Here is a 22,095-nt window from a genome sequence, read left to right on the forward strand (position 1 = left end):
CCTTATAGGTTCCTTCTTATTACCTGCTCTAATATACTTAAATACTCATTGCCAAAAATATGGGACCTGAAGACCAGGGAAGCAATGAAATTAGAGAATAGAGGGAAAGGGATAGACTCTGGGAGTTCTAGAAACCTAAATAACTTCAACACTGATCCTCTGTGGGGAGGAAACTGTCTCTGCACGAGGCTGTAGTTAGGGCCGGACTCGGGCTCAGAGCTGTGCAGGCTCCACCCCTTGCTCAGTGTTGGGCAAGTGACTCACCCTCTTTGTCATTCGGTTTCCTCGTGGGTCAGCTCCCTCAGAGATTTATGTGGTAAGTATGTCAAAGTTTTAGAATATGATAAGTCAGTGAATTTCACTTTATTGCCCTCAGTCAGTATTAGTGTAATAAGGCTCTATGTAGGATGTTTTTATAATCCCAGGTCTGAAGGAAGAAATGGACTCTCTGATCTACTATTGGGCCTCACTAAACAGCTGCTGTGTTTAGTGTTGGCTGTGTTCAGTGAAGGCTCCTGCGATGCTCAGGTTAGAAGGGGTTTGAGGAACGTAGCCAGCTAGCCACCTTCTTCCAAAGAGATCTCATCAAGGCTTCTGGAGTCCCACAGCCCTCCTGCATTTTCTCAGTGAAATAGCTACTTGAAAACAAGGGGAGAAAGGTAAAAGGTGTGTAGTTGGCAAGGAGAGAGGATGAGGATAATAACTTGCCGAGAAATATGACAAGCGATATCAGAAAAGCTCAATTAGGTGACTTTCAGAGAACTGGTATGAAATGTGATTCATGGGCCAGGTCATTTTTACGTTGAAGCTGAAATAACAACATGGCCCCAGGTTAGAGCAACAGTGGTGTCCCCACCTCGCCCCCCACCCGCCTTCTTAAATAAGGGCCAGCTTCTGTGATGCTCTTCTTCTCCAACTTTGTAAGAGGAAGAGGTACTGGTATTTCCTGACTCCAGATTCTGCTTCCCTTCCAGCTGACCCTCTGGTAGGCAGCATTGCCACCCAGTACATGACCAACAGAGCGGAGCACGACCGGATGGCCAGACAGTGGACCAAGCGGTATGCCACATAGGGGCCTGCTGCCTGCCACCCCGCCGGACCTGTGCAAGCACATTCACCAAGTGCATCAGTAACCCTGCCCACCCCTCTGGACCTCGGTTCTTATTTTCTTATTTTTATTAAATTTTGAACCATTTTGTGATGATATGCCATCCATCTCCTACTTCCTCCCACCTTTCCTCCCTCTCCCTTCTGCCTACCCCCTCCCGTTTTATTCCCTTTTGATTTCTGTTAACTTGAAAGATTGGGGGTATTTTTTCCCATTGCAACATGGATGGGAATTTTTGTTTTCAGTGCAAAAATGTTGGATCTGTAATAGTAAGAGCTTTCTTTACAAAGCCATGTATTACTGTGTGGTTTTTGGTTTTCAGTCTTTGTTTCATTTTGATTATTTTTCCTTTTATGTGATCTTTGGGAAAACACACGTTCTAAATTATATCTCATTTCTACTTAACTGTAGTGCTTAGGATTAATTTTTTGTACTGAAGTCTTTATTGGCGGGTGCATGCTACTGGGAACAAGTTTTTGTACAAAAGCTTCAATCAGAATCACTGTGCATTACTGAGACTCTGTTATCACTGGTCTTCTGTCCCCCGTACAGAAGACTGTTGGGTTGAACAAAATAATATGTATTTTGATTTACTTAAAGTGCTTGTAAATTTCTTAGGGACCTGCCACTTTTGACTGTGGATCAGTTGATGTACACTTGTATTATTAAAGCACTCAATAAATCACTGTGGCTGATAAATGCACTTGTGGTAACCCAGTACTCTCTGTCCTGGTGGCCAGGTGGACACTACCTACAACAAGGCTTATCGAATTTAATTACAGATTCAAATGTATTTTTATCTCAGAGCTCTAATATTTCTTTGTATTGAGTTGCTTACCATGTGTTATTTTTCCAGCTACCAGTAGCCTGGTAATTTTATGGTTGTTTCAAATCCCTGTTATTTCACATGCGTGTGACCCAAGAAGTAACCTTTTACTGCAAGTGAAGTACGATCATTGTGTTCGAGTATTTGACCACCTTTAAATTCTCTCTTCTTTTTACTTTTAAAATTGTTACAGTGATTGCCCTTACATTTTACTTTTGATTTTTTTCTTTTAGTATTTCTTGTGGAAGAGGTCAGTTCAGCTGTGTCATTCATGGTCAACACTTTCAGTGGCAAGGATATATATATATATATATGTCTGTCTCATTTGGCCTTCGAGCTATTTTAGGTATAGGAGACAGAAGAAACTTGAAAAACACACTGAGATACTGATTAATATTCAGACTTCTTTGTGTTACAAAGCACATTAGAAACTCCTGCCTTCCAGTAATTCCACTGTTGCAAGCTTAACATATATCTTGGTCTCATTTTAGATACAGCTTAACTGCTGTATAAGTAGAATTTACAAATATAAGTTATTCATCTTGAAATATTTCTAAATCAAATTTTAAATACCTAATTCAAAAGATGGTGTTTTTGTTGTTTTCAGGTGGAGAAACATATTCTAAAATGATCAGTTTGAATAATGAAATGTTACTTTTAGACCACAATGCCTCGGGTTACTTTCAAACCTTTGTTTTGTGTGCGAGGGTTATACGGCCCAAGGTCTAACCTGGGATTCCGGCATGCTGAGCATGCACTCAGCCCCTTGAGCTATTTCCCTAGACTTTTTTTCTCTTTTAGTAACTTTTCCATTCATTTTATTTGAAAATATTTACAAGCATATTAGAACACCATTTGCTTGCTGTTGCAGTTACTCAAAAGTTGTAGCTATAACAGAAATATCACGTGGTCCAGATGAATGGGCATTGCTGTGTTCCAATAAGACATTACCAGGATAGTAACTAAAATACATTTGGCTCATGCATTGTGGTTTTCCAATCCCTGATATAGACCACCATAGACTGGTGAAGATTCATATAATTTATTTCACATCTCTTGATTTTGTTGTTTGGAGGCTACCCAGCAGTACTCCAGGGCTATTCCTGACTCTGTGCTCAGGTCTGAAAGTGCTCAAGAGACAATATATGGTATCAGAGATTCTAACCAGGGCCTACCACTTGAAGGGCAGGCTTCTTAAACCCTGTATTTTTTCCTCCCTAACATCTCTTTCTTCAAAATAAAAATACTTGGCATAAGCTTACAGAAGCATGCGACCGCAATGCAGCCATGCAACATCTGATAGCCTAGTTCTCCCTCTTAGAGAACCTGACAAGCTATCAAGAGTTTATTGCCCGCATGGGAGAGCCTGGAAAGCTCCCTGTGGCATATTCATATCCAAAGTAGAGTAAAAGATATATACATACCTCTCGGAGAGCCCAGCAAGCTACCGAGAATATCCTGCCTGCACAGGCAGAGCCTGGCAAGCTACCCGTGGCATATTCGATATGCCAAAAACAGTAACAATAGGTCTTATTCCCCTGACCCTGAAAGAGCCTCCAGTCGTTGGAAAAGACGAGTAAGAAGAGGCTGCTAAAATCTGAGGGCTGAGAGGAATAGAGACGTTACTGGTGACCGAGTAAATCGATGAACAATGAGATGACGGTGATACAGTGACATAAGCCTAATTTTTAGAAAATAACCCAAAGTGGGTTTTTTTTTGCAGACCAAAAAAAACCATAGGGTTTTTGTTTTATTTTGATTTTCTAGATTTATGTTTTCAACCCTAAAAGCACTATTTTAATTGAAATTTTGTTTAACATTTTTTTTTACTTTTAAGTCATTAAATAAACTAGATCCATTACATTAATACTGATTTTTATAGATAATGGGCTAGAGCAATAGCACAGCGGGTAGGGCATTTGCCTTGCATGCAGCTGACCAGGGTTCAACTTCTCCACCCCTCTCAGAGAACCCAGCAAGCTACCGAGAATATCCCACCCGCACAGCAGAGCCTGGCAAGCTATCTGTGGTGTATTTGATGTGCCAAAAACAGTAACAACAAGCCTCACATGGAGATGTAACTGGTGCCTGCTTGAGCAATTCGATGAGCAACGGGATAACAATTCATAGATAATGTTTATTTGGGGAGGGGGGTGATATTTTGGCCACACCCTGTGATGCTTTGTGCTCAGAGATCATTCCTGGTGGTACTCAGGATATATATGGTGTTAGGGATCAAATTAGGGTCAAGCAACAGATGCATGGCAATTGCCTTAACCCCTGTACTATCTGTCTGGCCCTACCTATAGGTACCGTTTAAATTCAGATTGCCTTTTAAAATACCACCACCCTTGGGACTGAAGCCATAGTACAGCAGTAGGGTGTTTGCCTTACACAAGGTTGATGTGAGTTCGATCCTCAGCATCTGATATGGTCCTCCAAGCCCTGCCAGGAGTGACTCTGAGCACAGAGTCAGAAGTAAGTCCTGAGCAACACTGGGTGTGACCAAAACCAAAATAAATAAAATGTCAACTCCTTTGTACACAAATTTAAATAATCTACCTGTAATACATTACAGCTCTAACTCCTATATCATTGTACTTCAGATTTCTTTTTTTTTTTTTTTTTTTAAATTTATTTATTTTTAATTAGAGAATCACCGTGAGGGTACAGTTACAGATTTATACACTTTTGTGCTTATACTTCCCTCATACAAAGTTCGGGAACCCATCCCTTCACCAGTGCCCATTCTCCACCACCCGTAAACCCAGCGTCCCTCCCACCCTCCCCAATCCCATCTCCCCCCCACCCCACCCTGCCACTGTGGCAAGGCATTCCCTTCTGTTTTCTCTCTCTAATTAGCTGTTGTGGTTTGCAATAAAGGTGTTGAGTGTACTTCAGATTTCTTTAAATGTGTCTTAACTTAGGACCAGACATGAGTAAGAAATCCTATCATGAATCTGTTTATTTTCTAGTGCTACTTTTAGGTATTATACCAACTTGATAATAAGACATCTATAAAAGGTATCTCCCATTTTTATGAACTCTTAATTTTAGTGGCATATGTACCCTTCCTCAGAATGTGAAAGCCAGAGAAACTGTCAAAATCATAGTTGTGTCTCTTCAGTCTAAATTGCAAATGATGACATTCTACTTGTCAAAACTGATAATCCACTTCCAATTAAGTTTTCCAAATGTTTGTAAAATAAGTTTTTTGGGGGGGTGTAGACAGGGCAGTTGGACTTAGGGATCCTTGAATGTTCCAACTCAAGTTCAGTTTCCAACAGGACAATCCGTGCCCCCCACCTGCACCCCGCTGTAGCTAGGTTTAGACCTAGCAGCCCCTGAGCATTACCACCGTGACCTGGGTACCCCCTGCAGCACCACTCATTGAGCACCCGGCTCTCAGGCCACCTAGCCTGCTCGTGGGCACCCCCCACACACACACAACATACACACACCCTAAAAAAAGGTGTGGTGGGGAGCATATGTGTAAAAACACAGAAAACTAGTTACCTAAAAATTATGGGTATATCTAAAATTCAGGAATTATTTTTTAGTCTAATAAAGTAATTTCCCATACGAGTTGTTGGTATTTAGAATGTTTTGTTATTTTGTTGATAAAATACTGGCAGTTCTTGATTTGCAGCAGAACCATAAGTCATTAAGAAAAATAGTTCGAAAAATTTGTATTTTCAGTCACTCAAAAGGTTGTGGCCTTAATTTGCCATAAAATTGCAAATAAGCAAAACAGCTTTCACCTGTATTTCTATAGGAACCTGTGAAGGGAACAAATGCAGTACTGATCTTTTTTTCTTTTTCTTTTTCTTTTTAATTGTGGTTTATTTATTTATTTATTTTTGCTTTTTGGGTCACACCTGGTGATGCACAGGGGTTACTCCTGGCCCTGCACTCAGGAATTACCCCAGCAGTGCTCAGGGAACCATATGGGATAGCATCCCATATGGTTCCCTGAGCACTGGGAATCGAACCCGAGTCAGCCGCGTGCAAGGAACTGGGAATCGAACCCGAGTCGGCCGCGTGCAAGGCAAATACCCTATCTGCTGTGCTATTGCTCCAGCCCCTGATCTTTTTTTCTTATTCTGAATTTAGAATGTAAACCTGGAAGTTTGTCCGGGAACAGTATTTTAGGAGTTGGGAATAAACAGAAGGAAGTATTTATTCAAAATGTACTGTATGTACCCAGGCCATAAATTGCTTAATAAAACCTCAGTTTAACCCTTTAAATTACTGTAGTCTACCAATGGCTGAATGCTACCCATATCCCTATCCCATTCATATGCTGAAATCCTAATCCTCAAGATGATATCAGGAGGTGGGACCTTTAGTAGGTGAGTAGGTTGTGAGTCAAAGCCCTCATGATTAGTTTTAGTAACCTTGTAAAAGAAACCCTCAAAGCTCCTTAACCCTCCCCTCACCCCTGTTTTATGAGGACACAGCAAGAAGTCAACAGTGTAAAACCTGGAAGAGTCCTTCATGAGAATTCAGCCTTCCCGATCCCCTGACCTCAGCCTCCAGAACTGTATGAGAGAAATTTCTGTGATGTATGAACTGCATAGTCTGGTATATTGTAACAGCAGCTAGAAAGAACTAAGGCAATTATCTTCATTTAACAAGGTATTAAAGTGAGATTTCTACCTCCAGTGTATTCCAGAGTCCTTGCCGTCAGCTACAAAGCCACATAAACCTTTCTCATAACTATGAGATCATATTGCAAAAATTAGAATAATTCAATCTTAGAGTAAAGGAGTTAGACCATGTTTAATGGGGGGGGGGGGGTAGGAGAATTGTCATCTTCAGTAAGTGGAAAAGCTGTTAAAAAGAGTGTGGACCTGGACCAGCAATGCGGTTCACTGGTAGAGCACATGCCTTGGATATGTGAGACCCTGGCTTTTATCCCCCACCAGGCAGCTCAGCTGAGAGGAGCCACATTAGTGATTGAGTGACATGAGGAAACATGTTGCTTGGAAGCCTCCTGAATTTCTGTATCTCAGTACTTTAGTTAATTAATAGGACAGTTGATTCTTATCAAGTATAGCACTTTTTAAATATCTCTAATAATTTGTGCTTCGGGCATGCTCATTATTAATAACGAGAATGGCTGAAATTGTACCCTAAAAAGAAACCTATCAGCGTATCCTGACCTCCCATTTATTTTATTTCAAGGTGATTTATATGGTTGTGAAAATATCCATTCTGTATGGGGCTCCTTAAGTGTGTGGAGCTGACCTTCAGCCACATGGGCATGCCCTGTACTCGGAATAGTTGAACAGTGGTCCTTAGAGGAAATCTCAGCTGCTTGGCCTTCTTATATTCTGTACCACATAATTTTAAGCTATGCCAGATCTAGAATCATTTTGAGTCGATACTCAAAACAGGACTTTATGTCTGAAGACAGTCCGTAATAGCCCTATATCTTTGGTCCCCCTGGAGAATTTACTGGTCCCTTGAGCCTGAAACATTTCCTTTCTACGAGGTATGTTTTCCTCCCAAACTCTGCCACAAGCACTGACTCTGTGAATTAGAGTGACCACATTATTTAAGTTTGTCTGAGACTTTTGCTGTTTTAAGGTTAAACATATATAAATACTATGTTTCAAGAAACCCCATCAGATAAAGCATTCATGCTATAACTACATTTTAGACAAGGCCACAGGTGTTCCACAGCACCATTTGGCCCACGGAAGTGTTTGACTTTAGGGACAAGAGAGATAGCACAGGGGTGAGTCACTTACTTGCTTTGCATGCCAGATACCCCGACTTGAATCCCTGGCACCACATATGTATAATCCCTGAGCACCGCTGGGTCTGACCTAGAACATATACGGACAGATATATTTTTTACTTGAGGAACCAGGACAGTTTTTGTCAAAAAATTCTTTTTTGTTTGCTTATTTGTTTTGGGGGCAAACCCTGTGGTGTTTAAGGCTTACTCCTGTCTATACTCAGGGATCACTCCTGGCAGGGCACAGGGGACCATATAGGATGCCAGAGACTGAACCAGAGTTAACTAGATGGAACGCAAGCACCCTGATCACTGCACTCTCTCTCGGGCCACAGAAATTCTTTTAGAGGAAGTGAGTACTCTACAATTTCAGCAACTTTTGCCCCACTCTGTGGCTTCACATCCAGCCATCTGCACTCACTCCATAATTCAAGAGGGCTGTGAATGATTTAAACCAACTGAAGTCTTCCTTTCAGTCTTCAAATCTGGCATGAAGTAAAAATTGTTTGCTATAAATAAATGAACTTTAAGCTTTATATGCATTTTAAGAGTGATTGCAATGGGAAATTTCTGTATTTTAGAAACGTTTAAATGAAAATCAGTTGTCTAGAAAATATTTTATAAATAGGTTCAGGGAGATAGTACAGAGGGTAAGGTGCTTGCCTTGCATGCAGCCAACCCCAGTTCAGTCCCTGGTACCACGTATGGTTCTCCCCTAGTCCCATCAAACTAGAGACCCCTGAGTACATAGTCAAAAGTAAGCCCTGGGCACAACTAGATGTAGCCCTCAAACTTTTCTTTTACCATGTTTTGTGGGGCTGGAAAGATAATACAGCAGGTAGAGCACTTGCCTTGCACATGGCCAACCTGAGTTCAAACCCCAATATCCAATATGGTCCCCTGAAGACTACCAGGAGTAATTTCTGAGTGCAGAGCCAGGAGTAGCCTCTAGACATCTCTAAGTGTGTGGCCAAAAAAACGAAGGAAGGGAAGAAAATGAGTTTTTATTTAAAGAACCAATCACACAGAAAAATGCAGATAATTCAAGCACTTCTGTTTTATTTGTTTATATAGCCTCATAATCTGTGTGAAAGCCAATTTCAACTACTGTAAAACTCATAGAGCCAGGGTTTTCAGTTCTAGTTACCCAAAAAAACCAGTATCACTGCCATCTTTTATAGCTGGTGACCTATAACCCTCCTCCTATGCAGAATTTCCCTCTCATCCTTTCAAAAATTAGGTGAAAGATCAGAGTTCAGTATGGCAATCATATCCTGGTTTATAGGCTGTGTAGACCTCCCTTCTGAGAAATTGTACATGGCTATGCAACAGAAAAGCAACAAATGCTTTGCCACTGATACCACTGTGCACAGAGAACACCATGCAAGATTCTTCTATTTAATCTATAGTACAAGAACAGTACAAAGGGGCAGAGCGAGGTCAGACTTGCCTGGTACAGCCTGCCTCTGCAGAGATTGCCTTGAAGTAATACAATAACATCCTTTATTTTAAGTCTGCACTTGAAACTAGGGACAGTCAAATAAATGAAGATGGCCATTGCCATGAACTGTGGCCACACTTGTCTCCATCTTTTACTCTGGCAGCTGATTTTTTGTTCACCGCCAAACATCTCCTAAGTAACCTTGATTTAAAATCAAAACAGCTGGTGGTGATGAGGTGTGGTAACTGTACATCAAAACCATAAACATTAACACTATTATAAACATGTGACTTAAACTATAATAATTAAAATCAAAGCAGCTTATGGACAATTACTCAAAAGCCATGATGAAAAACTCCAGAAGCAGTAATCTCCGAGAGACTATTTTAAATTCAAGCATAAATACATTTTAATTTAAATCTAAAACATTTGTTCATATTAAAGAATCCCAACATTCTCATGTGTGTATAATAAAATGCCAGATGTACTTGTCAGCCCAAATTGGGCTGTTGGATTTTGGAAAAATGGTAATGTTTATTTTTTGTTTGGAATTTTTAATAGTTGAAGAGAATACAGAAAAGAATTTGTGTTAAAAGTAAATTTTAATATAAAAATTAAAATTATACATAAAAATATGTGTTCACAAATGCTACTTTCTGGGCACTGAAAAACAGCACAGTGACTATATGTATCAAACAGCCAGAGTGTTTATAACTAATTTAGGATTTTTATTCTATAGATTAAATTTTACAGATCAAGGATTAAATTGCTAAATCAACAAAGTTAAAACTAAAAAACAAAATTAAAAGATAAAAACTATGCTCCAGTTGAGGCTGAAATTTCACCGGAATGGTAATATTGTTACCTATAATGAGACGGAGATTATAATCTCTAATTAGGGAAGATGAGTAATTTCTAGACACTGCCTCCTGAAGCAGTACTATAAATTATCCCTAATATTCATTATCCCTTTCTTCCTTTTAAAAAAAAAGAATTATTGGCATTCTCACTGGGCACATGATCACTGTACTTTCCCCAATTATTGATTAGAGATAATAAATTCCCCAGTCTCCTTATAATCAATCAATTACAAAAATGCTCCCAATTATCCCTCCAATATCCACAGCTTTGCAGCTCCTTCCATGGAAAGGTCATCTTTTTTTCCTTCCCCTGGAATCAGGACACTGTGACTAGTAGACAATGACAGAAATTATTGTGTGTCAGTGTGAAATGTGGGCCTTGGAGACCTATGAACTTCTGGATTCTCTTAGAACCCTTCCATGCCTTGAGAGTGAAAGACAAGCCTATTAGAAGATAAGCGACCTTGTGTTAGAGAGCCAAGACAATCTCGAAAGGAATCAGTCCCCTAGCCAAGATCAGCAGAACCACTACTCATTGCACAACTGCCAGCAGATGCATGCAGCAACCCAACCAAAACTAGATAACAGTTTAATTGGTCTTATGTTGTAAGCAATAATAACTGATTCAAAACTAAGTTTTGAAGTGCTTTATTACACAACAGTAACTAGTGCATACCCTTTCTTGTAGCCAAGCATAACCAAGGAACTAAGTTCTAAGCCAAAGGAAGTGACAGAAACAACTCCCAGATCTCATTCTGTGAAAGGAAACCTCTCTACTCAGCTGATGCTTTTCATGGTCAGGAATGTAGATATGGGACTGGTGAGCCAACAGTGACCATGTTGATAATTGATAAGAACAACGCACTAGAGAATACAGAACAGAAGAAAAATTTGCTTTGAATATGCTCCTTGGATACACCCTAGTATAAATATATGGCCATTAAATATACTGGATTCATATTTAGGAAGGCTCACTTTCCAAAATTGTAGCTGTGAAGTTGAGAATCATCAGAGTATGAAAAGGAATGTGAATAGGGGAGATGATGAAATTATTTACAAGGAATAAATATAAAATGAGAAGAAAAAGATCAGAACCAAGCCTTCCCATCTACCAATCCTGCCCCAGCTGTCCAAATGAGTTTTAACATATATTGAATTCTAAATACAAATTTTATTTTATTAAATACCATGATTTATCTAGAGCTATTCATAGTTGAGTTTTAGACATGCAGTAGTCCAGCACTAATCCCACCACCAATGTCAACTTTACCAGTATTTCCAGTCTGTCTCCCACCCCCATACCCTCCACCCTGCCACCTTGACAGGCACATATTTAAGTTTGTTTGTTGAAGTTTGGATCTCATGTTTTCAGTCTTGTTACCTCTATGAGTTGGTTATATAGCTATACCACCCTTTACACCATCGATATACCCAAGTCCCGTTACCCCTGCCCTCATTGCTTCTTGTCTGTCTCTTCTTACTTTCCTTGATTTTTTCCCTTCTCTGGCCTCCTATATTTTGAAGTTTAAAGTGCTTTAGGTAACCCCTCCCCTTCAATATATTGTATTTCCTTGTCTAGTTATTCTATATATTTCATGGAAGTGAGACCATCCTGTTTTTTCCTTCTGGTTTACTTCATTTAACATGATACGTTCCCGTACCATCTATGTTGCAGTGAATTGCATGATTTCATCATTCCTTACAGCTGCATAGTATTCCATTGTGTGTATGTGTGTGTGGACACATCTTCATGATCCACTGATCTATCATTGGACACCTAGATTGATCCCATCTCTTAGCTGTTGTACTAATTGCTGTAATGAATACTAGTTGGCATATGTCCTTTTGGTGAGGGGCAGGGGGGGTGATATATTTTGTTTTTATTTAGTTACCATAAAGTTACAAAAGTTCTTCATAATTTAGTTTCAGGCATACAGTGTTTCAACACTGATCCCTTTATCAGTGTCCACTTCCCCCCACCAATTCCCCCACCCTCATTTGCTTCCCACCAGTTTGCTTCTAGAAGAGATACTTTATATTACTTCTAAATACCTCTCTCACTGGGGGATTGATTGCAGATAGGGTTTCATACATAGCGTTTTACCACCTTTCAGCACCACCTCCTCTTCCAATTGAATGCTTTCCTTCACCATAGGTATTTTCTCTCCCCAATCCCACCACGGCTGTATATCCTGCAGCCCCCTTTTGAGTGTCATATTTCCTACTGAGTACCGGTTCTCATGTTCTTTGTTTTCATTGTCTTTGGGAATTTGTTGTTCCACCATTATGTTTCTCTTATTCCATATGTGAGGGAGATCATGCTGTGTCCATCTCTTTCCTTCTCACTAACTTCACTCAGCATGATACTCTCTAGGTCCCTCCATGAAGCAGCAAATGGCATGACTTTATCTTCTCTTATAACCAAATAATACTCCATTGCACTTAAATCATAGTTTCTTTATCCAGTCATATATTCTTGGACACTTGAGTTGTTTCCAGATTTTGGCTGTTGTGTATAGTGCTACAAGGAACATAGGGGTGCAATGGATTTTCAAGGTCAAATGGAAGTTCAAATCCTAGTTTTGTTTTGTTTTTTTTTCTTTTTTGGGTCACACCCTGCAATACGCAGGGGTTACTCCTGGCTCTGCACTCAGGAATTACTCCTCGTGGTGCTCAGGGGACCATATGGGATGCAGGGAATCGAACCTGGATCCACAGTATGCAAGGTAAACGCCGTACTGACTATGCTATCACTGCAGCCCCAGGAATCCTAGTTTTTTTAGGAATGCCTATAATGTTTTTAGGAAGGCTGGACCAGTTGACCAGTGGGAACACCAGCAGTGAATGAGAGCTCATTTCTCCCTGCATCCTTGCCAGCATGGGTTGTTCTTGATTTCTCATGTGTGTGGTAGCCTCTGTGGTGTGAGAGGATATCTCATTGTTGTTTTGATTTTCATCTCCCTGATGATTAGTGATACACAGTATTTTTTCTTGTGTTTATATTTCTTTGACATAGTTTCTGTTCATATCTTCTCCCCATTTTTTGATAGTGTTAGTTTTTTTTTCTTGTAAAGTTCTACCAGGCATATTCCTTTTGAATGAACGTTTTTGTGTTCTGTGTATAGATACCCACAAGGGTAATTGCTGGATTTTATGGCAGATCAATTCTTAGTTTACTGAGAAATTTCCATACTGTTTCCATACTGTTTTCCATGGGGGTTAAACTAGACAACATTTCCACCAGCAGTGAATGGGGGTTCCTTTTTCACCACAACCCTGCCAACACAGATTGTTCCAAGTATTTTTGATATGTGCTGTTCTCACTAGTGTGAGATTATATCTCATTGTTGTCTTGAATTGGATTTCCCTACTAATAAGTGATGATGAGCATTTAATGTTTCTGTTGGCCATCTGTCAGTCAGACTTCCTCAGAAAAGTGCCAGATGGTTTCCTTGTCCCATTTTTTATAGGTTTTTTGGATATTTTTTTAGCTGTTGATGTTGATCTTTGTGAATACTTTATATATCCTAATATCAACCATTTATCTGTTATGTATCAACCTTCCATCAAAAGAGTTGGATATTTCCTCCCATTTAGTTAGCTGTCTTTTTTTTTTTTGACCCATGTTTCTTTTGCCATGCAGAAACTTTAGTTTGATGTAATCCCATTTGCTTATTTTTTATTAAGTGGCCTTTGCCAGTAGCATTATATCTTTGAAATTCAAATCTTGGTATATTCTGCCTATATTTTTGGTATTATTTATATATTCTGGTTTCATCTTAATATCTTTGATCCACTCTGAATTGACTTTTGTGTAAGGTAGGAGATATGGATGCAGCTATAATTTATATACATGGTTTTCCAGTTTTCCCATTTGTTGAAGAAACTGTACTTACTCCATTTCATGCCCTCAGTTCCTTTGTCAAAAATGACTTGACCATACATGTGGGGGGTTTTCCTTGGATTTTGATCCGTTGGTCTGAGAGCCTGTCCTTAGTACCACACTGTTGATCATTATAACTTCATGTGTAGTTTAAAGTTAGGTAATGAGATGCCTCCCAGTTTTTTATTTTGCAGTATGGTTTTGGCTGTTTGGGGTTTTTTATATTTCCATAAAACTTTATTATTGATTGCCCTTGACAATGCCATGTGAATTTGGATGGGAATCATATTGAATCTATATAGTAGTTTAGGTAAGATGGTCATTTTGACAATATTGATTCCTCTAATTCATGAGCATGGAATAGTTTTCCATTTCCTGAGATCTTTTGTTTTTTTCTTAAGTATTTGAAAGTTGTCATAGTATAAATCTCCCATCTCTTTTGTTAAGTTGATTCCTAAGTATTTGATGCTTTTGGAAACTACTTTGAGTGGAATATACTCTTTGATCTCTTTTTCTTCTGACTCTTGTTTGTATATAAGAAATGAGATCAATTTTTGTGTATTGACTTTGTTCCTGGACACTTTATTGTATTGGTTTATTGTATCTAGGAGCATTGTGGATTCTTTAGGTCTTCTGTGTATACTACCGTGTCATCTACAAGTGATGAAAATTTGACTCCCTTTTTTCCAAATTGGATCCCTTTGATTTCCATTTTTTGTCTGATTGCTACTGTTAGGACTTCTGATATAATGTTGAAGAAGTGTGGAGATAGTTGACATCCTTGCCTTGTACGATCTCAGTGGCTTTTGCTCACAAAGCTTGGAAACACAATAGCGGAAGACACTGTAGCCACTGGATAGATCAACTAGACAGAATATCAGTAAAGAAATGAGAACTGTAAATGAGGATATAGAAGAGTTGTAACTAATGGATTTATATAGGGCCTTCCATACTTTAAAAAAAAGTCAATTACATATTCTTCTATAGTGCACATGAAACATTCTCTGGGATAGACATCTTATTAGGGCATAAGTCAAACTTACACATATTCACAAATACAAAATTATACTAAGCATTCTGTCACACCAAATGCCATTGAGATAAAAATTAACCATAAAATGTGGAGAATTTTTAATGCCTGGAGACCAAACAGACACTGCTAAAATAACTATTGCATCAAAAGGAAACAAGGAAGAAATTTAAAAAATTATTGAAACTAATAATAATGAAAAAGTTATCAAAATCCATGGGACACAGTTAAAGCTGTGCTTAGGGGGAGACTCATAGCAATACAGGCCTACAGTAGGAAAGAACTAAAAATCTACAACCCAAATACATATCTCAAATCTCTGGAGAAACAACAATGAACAAATCCAAAGACTAGCAGAAGGAAGGAAATAATAAGAAAGCAGCAGAAGTCAGTGATACAAAAACCAAGAAAGCAACACAAAGAATCAAGAAAACCAGGAGCTGGTGCTTCCAAAGAATAAAAAAAAAGATAGACAAACTTTTGGCTAACCTTATGAGGAGGGGGAAGAAAATGCTTACATAAATCAGATCAGAAATGAAAGGAGGGAAAAATACAACAGAATCTTCAGACATCCAAGATATCATGAGAGCTTGCTGTAAACAATGCTACTCTGATGCACTGATGCACCTAGAAGAAATGGACAAACTCTAACATAATGTCTATTTTTTGACCAGTATAGCTATGCTTCGGGAAGGAAAGGTGACAACACCAGGGAGACACACAGAAAATTTTTCTTAACTTTTTTAAGATAAAGATTTTGAAAGAACTATATCATCGGGAACCAGGAATTTGACTCATCAGTAGAGCCCTAGCTTTTCAAACAACTAATGTGGCATTGCAATAATAGTAACCAAAAAAAAAGGAACTGGGTGAAAATTAAGAGTTCAAAATACTTTTTTAATAAACCAATAAACCTGACTGTTGTTAACACATTTTGGGTAGTTAATAATATAAAATTTATGGAGCTGGAGCAATAGCACAGTGGGTAGGGCATTTGCCTTGCACACAGCTGACCCGGGTTCTATTCCCAGCATTCCATATGGTCCCCCGAGCACCGCCAGGAGTAATTCCTGAGTGCATGAGCCAGGAATAACCCCTGTGCAGCACTGGGGTGTGACCCAAAAAGGAAAAAAAAAACTATAAAATTTAGAATCACTGTCACTGTCATCCCGTTGCTCTTCGATTTGCTCGAGTGGGCACCAGTAATGTCTCCATTGTGAGACTTGTTACTGTTTTTGGCATATTGAATATGCCTTGGGTAGCTTGCTAGGCTCTGCCATGGGGGCGAGATTGGCAAGTTACCGAGAATATCTCGCCCCCACGGCAAAATTTAGAATATTGTATAAAAAATTTTTCCCAATTAATAAAACTAATATAAGTAGAATCAAGCAAAAGTTTCAATTGCTATAGCAATGTAGCACTGTCATCCTGTTGTACATCAATTTGCTCAAGCAGGCACCAGTAACATCTCCATTGTGAGATTGTTGTTACTGTTTTTGGCATATCAAATATGCCACGGGTAACTTGCCAGGCTCTGCTGTGTAGGCGGGATACTCTCGGTAGCTTGCTGGGCTCTCCGAGAGGGACGGAGGAATCAAACCTGGCTTGGCTATGTGCAAGGCAAACGTCCTACCCACTGTGCTATCGCTCCAGTCCTTCAATTGCTATAGCTAGAAAATTTAAAAAGAATCGTTTTAAAATGAGAAAATGGGACTGTAACTTGAAAGGTATGTTTAGTCAAAGGAGAGGTTTTTAAAAATGAAAGATACTAGAGGTCACCCATGATGATAGAAAATGACCTGAAAACCGAAAAGAAGGGAGGAGAGATGGAAGGAGAGATCAGGTTCTGCTTTCCCAGAGCTCTCCCACGTGGAAACAGTATTAGATGGAGCAGAGAGTAAGCCCACAGTGGGAAGGGCACTTCCTGGCATCAGGCAGAAGCATCCTGAGGTCAGGGGGCAGGCGTAAAAAATGACTGCACTGGTAATGGAAAAAATGAGGGAGTCAACCATTTGATAACTTAATATCTGGGTTATACATATATATGTATATGTATATATATATATAAAGAGGTAGATTACCTTCTGGTATACAGAAAGAAAGGTATGTGAGAGGTTTGAGAAGAAAATATGAAATGGCTGTCATAGAAAAATAGAAAAGGGAGAGTGATGAAGTAGGGTTCACATAAAGATGGGAGCTCATGAGCACAAAGGCTGAAACTCATTGCATGGATTGAATGCCAGACACTCAGCTGCTGAGGCACAATCAAGATAAGGCAGACAGGTAGCCCAAAACAGGCTTAGTTGCACTATACAGGCAGAAGGTTGAAAGAAAATAGTTAAGGACAATTGTCAAAAATTGATTAAATGGAGTATTCTAAAACCCGAACTGGAGCGATAGCACAGCAAGTAGGGTATTTGCCTTGCATGTGGCAAACCCAGTTTTGATTCCTCCTTCCCTCTCGGAGAGCCCAGCAAGCTACTGAGAATATCCTGACCTCAAGGCAGAACCTGGCAAGCTACCCATCGCATATTCAATATGCAAAAAAAAGTAACAAAAAGTCTCACAATGGAGACATTACTGGTGCCCGCTCAAGCAAATCGATGAACAACGGGACGACAGTGTTTCAGTGCTATAGTGCTATTCTGAAACCCATCCTAGCCATGGGGGCCCAGAGGCAAAGGAAGGATGACACAGAGTATATACAAATCAAGTGATGGGCAGCCTGCCATTGATACACTTCACTATTTGATGAGTCATGGAGGTTACTGACAACATACTCAAGTCACTGAAACCAGAGCAGATCTCCCATTCTGAATACAAGCGTTTTCTCTCCGAATGATTGAGGTTTTGTCAGGTTGAATATGTGTGCACCATCTCTCTCAGAGTCAAAACTTGAGGAAATCTGTATTCCGAATATGTGTCTCTCTGATCCTTTAGATCAGCTCTGTGGGGCAGGCATGGGAAGTGATGTTGTCAGAATTTAGATCTTCTTAAGATTCCATACTCCTCTTACACCTCCCTATCACCTTGTAAGGTTGACTTTGTTCCTTCTCACATGTGCCAACAGGTGCACTCGGCCAGCACACACATTCCAGAGATCTTGCCACATTTTGTTTAACAAAATAACAGGATGCCCTAGGCAGTACATTCTTAGGTGGTGATGTGACTTGCTCAAGAATATGGTAGCATGCTTATCTGTAGGTAATTTTTCAACTGTGGCTTTCTCCTTCAAAGTAAAATTCTTTATAAGAACTGATGTAAAAGGTTTTAGAGTCTAAGAAAGCTATGACAACTGTGCTTTCAAGCAAATTTAAAAATACATATATGTAGTAAAACACTAAGCATTTCTCTTTCTCCTTGGTCAACATATTTTCATTTTGCATTTTGCATTTAATGACTTAAAAAAGGGATAAATGTTATTACCATTATCATTATATCCACCCCTTCCAAATATACTTCATAAATATATTTATGAGTGTTTGTACATATAATCTCAATCCTTTCAAACATCTTGTGAGACATATGTTACCATTATAGAGATGTGGAAGCTGAAACTCAGATTTTAGTAGATCCTAACTCATGTTACTCTAGTGACAGGGCTGAATCTCAGAGGCAGATCTGTGTAGTTGCCCACATGCTAAAAGCACTGTGCAGTAGCTTGATAGACATAATTGTGAATTTACCAATTGTTCAAGTAGGAAATGACAGAGTTTATACAACCGAAACCCTCTGAGCTTTGAATTAAATGAACCTCATTCAGGTAAAGCAAAATTTTGCATGCAGTTCCTCCGGATTTAATAGCCCCTCACAAGGAAAACAAGCAGGGGGAAATGAGAGTGATCCTTACAGTCTTGGGTATTTGGAAGAAAGCAACACAAATCAACTCCCAAATCACAAAGCCGCGGTCAGTGGTCTAGCCATTCCTTCTCTTCACTCTAGCAGTCAGTTTCTGCCTTTTTTTTTCTCTATTCTTTTTTTTTTCAGTCCCTCCTGGGAAGATTTCTAGTCATTTTATAGCTGAATTCAGTAGAAAAATAATGTTTATTCACTTCACAGCCAATTTGGGCTGAACACATCTCTATTTCATAAAATAACACACTGATACATTTATGATTCAGAATTGCAGGCACATTCCTCACGTATAGTTGTGTTTCACTTTCCTTTTCCTTTCCTGTGGATTCACTTGAGTTGCCCTCATTAAACGGAACCAGTGCTCTTGGGAGAAATGCCAGACTTCAGAATAAAGGCCTGGTAAATCTAACCTCACAAAATTGTAGTAGCACAAAAGCAAAACCAAGGTAAACAGAAACACTGGAGAAACTCTTTCACACACACATACACATACACACAGATATACACTAGTTCTGCTACATTATCAGATTGTTTATTCAAATAACCATAACCACCAATAGCGTCTTCTAAATACTCATTTTTGGCATCTAGAATAATCCACACCATTAGCCCTCCTTACTGAATACCCTTACCCTATGTTTGGATCAAATGTACCACAAATGCAGCTTCTAATACCCTTAAAGATCTCTTGCCTTTTTGCCTTCTCCCTCATTTGCTGATTTCATTTTATGCCTTGTCTGAGTCTTCTAAGTTACTCAGCATCTCACAGAGTGTACTCTCTCATTTTTTTATTGCTCACTGTGCATTTATCACAGACCCTGCCCAGTTGCAGAACCACACAGAGAAAGAAAAAGTTCACTCTAGGAAAAAACAGGCCTTATGGCATGTTCATTTGTATGCCATATGGAAATATCTTGGGGTTTAACCCATCACAGATCTCCCCTCCAGAAGGAACACAGGCAAGTGAGCACAGACTTCGAAATCGACCGACCTGGACTCAGGCAAGTCACGTAACCTCCCTCTTCCTTCCTCCCTTGTGTGGAAATAGAACCCCACCTTAAGAGATTTTATAGAATTTTGCTTTAGAGGCCAGGGTGGTGGGCGGGGTGTGGGTGGATGCTGGGCGGGGGAGAAGGAGGGAAACTGGGAACATTGAACATTGGTGGTGGGAAATGTACACTGATGAAGGAATGGTTGTTGAGACATTATATGACTGAAACCCAATCGTGAACAATTTTGTGACTATATCTCACTGTGATTCAATAAAAAAATAAATTTTAAAGAAAAAGGTTTTACATATGTATATTTAATATTTATTTTTGTATATTTGGTTTGAGGGCCATGCCTGATTGTGCTCAGGGCCCATTTCTGGCCCTGTGCTCAGGGATCACTCCTGGCATTGACTGTAGGACCATACGTGCTGTCAGAAACCAACTAACTGTCAGAACCAACCAACTTGCGTATCTACCATTTGTATATCTACCACTCCAGGATATATAAGGAATAGCAACTGTGCTTGTCTCTGGAGAAGAGAATTGGGAGAGAGTATTCAGATTTTCTGTTGGAATTGGGAGAGAACTTTTGCTACTTCCCTTTAGCATCCTATGCATTTTAATAATGTGCAACTACTATATTTTCAGAAAGTAAAAGGTACCGACAAAATAAGAACAGAAATCTCCCAAGCAATTTGAAGACAATTAGAACTATCTCTATCCAAAGTGTATCTTTCTCTTTCAACAATAAACCAAAATTAAGCCCAAAATGATGTACAGTGGGCAAGAGTTTGAAAGGACCTGGTGTGTCCTCATCACCACAAGATAAAGCCCAGGCATGGTGCAGACTTCAGTTGTGATGCGTTGAATGATAACAAAAAGGGGGCTCTTTCCCTGGGCATGGGAGCTTTCAGCATGCCATGGGGTTAACTAAACATGGTGCAGCTGGGCAGTCAAAGGATCTGGTTCCAGCCTTGGCCCAGCCCCAGACTGGTCTTGTCTGCATCTCATTTTCCTCTTCTATACGATGTGACTTGTAAGGTCGCTCTGACTCTGATCTGAGGTTCCAAGTAATCCAGCCTCCACTCCCCTCACTAGCCCCCGAAGACTACAGCCTGCCTCTACTCCCGCCCTATCAGAGTGCCTGAAATGCTCATTGAGAGTGCCTTCATGACTTCAGGCGTTATTTCTAGAAATGCACCCTCCCCAGCCCCCATACAAATGAAACTAGGATGTGTTTCCCAAAGTGCATTCTCAGCCGGAAAGGATAGGAAAAATATTTAGGTAGCCTACTAATATTTATTTTAATAATTTTAGCTCTGTATTTATGCTACCTGTATTTTACATTTCTTGCTTACCATTAGCTGCTTTATACCATGTTGACATTGGTTTCTATTACTGGTAAGGTGCATTATGATTTCAGGTTAAAAATAAAAGCTAATAATAGTGTAGGTGGCATATTATTTATGAGAACAGTCGCAAAATTGGTTCTTAAAAAATGGCACATTTTGAGAAATATTTTTTAATAATTGCCCTGCCTCCCCCAAAATCCATATATTAAAGTACTGATCCCCATTACCTCAAAAAGCAATGCTCATGGCTTCCTCCTGGCTTTGCACTCAGGAATTACTCCTGGTGGTGCTCGGGGGACCATATGGGATGCTGGAGATTGAACTCAGGTCAGCTGTGTACAGAGCAAACGCCCTCTCTCACTCCAGCCCTCCTCCCCCTCCCGACACTCTGGTTTCTGTTTTTAAATGATTGATATTTGAAAAAATATTTTCCCACTAGTGTTTACCTTTACTTTGTATAATCTAACTACCTTCCTCACCTTCCCTATAAATGCAGTATCTTCTGTTTCTTTAGGAAGTAGCAATTATACCAGTCTTATTATTTTCCTTCCCTTCTTTCCTCCCTGTATTCGCTAGTTTTAGGAAGATAGCAGTACTTCATTATTTATACTTTCATTCCTCAGGGTTGCTTGCATTTTTATTATTTTTACTCCTATTATAAAATGTAGTCAATTCTAATTATTTTTATTCCTGTCATTGATTCCTTCTACTATATATATACTAAAATATATAATATTACTATTGGGCTGAAGCGATAGCACAGCAGGTAGGGTGTTTGCCTTGCAGCAGCCGACCCAGGTTTAATTCCTCCATCCCTCTTGGAGAGCCTGGCAAGCTACCGAGAGTATCTCCCCCACACAGCAGAGCCTGGCAAGCTACCCGTGGAGTATTAGATATGCCTCAAACAGTAACAAGTCTCACAATGGAGACGTTACTGGTGCCCACTTGAGCAAAACGAACAACAGGATGACAGTGATACAGTGATCCTCATTACCTCAGAAT

At 39.5% G+C, this 22,095-nt stretch overlaps 1 protein-coding gene across 2 annotated transcripts in view; it reads left to right on the forward strand.

Moving 5' to 3' along the window:
• LOC101547392 (ubiquitin-conjugating enzyme E2 E2) overlaps positions 1 to 1,811 on the forward strand; it is a 327,908-nt gene extending 326,097 nt beyond the window's left edge. For both annotated transcript variants that reach the window (XM_004603823.3, XM_055135690.1), the window contains exon 6: positions 975 to 1,811. In XM_004603823.3, the coding sequence (XP_004603880.1) occupies positions 975 to 1,072 (98 nt within the window). In that variant the 3' untranslated portion in view covers positions 1,073 to 1,811. The remainder of the gene's footprint in view (positions 1 to 974) is intronic.
• Positions 1,812 to 22,095: the final 20,284 nt, after the last annotated feature.

Source organism: Sorex araneus, chromosome 4 (assembly GCF_027595985.1).
Source record: "Sorex araneus isolate mSorAra2 chromosome 4, mSorAra2.pri, whole genome shotgun sequence".
NCBI classification, from domain to species: domain Eukaryota; kingdom Metazoa; phylum Chordata; class Mammalia; order Eulipotyphla; family Soricidae; genus Sorex; species Sorex araneus.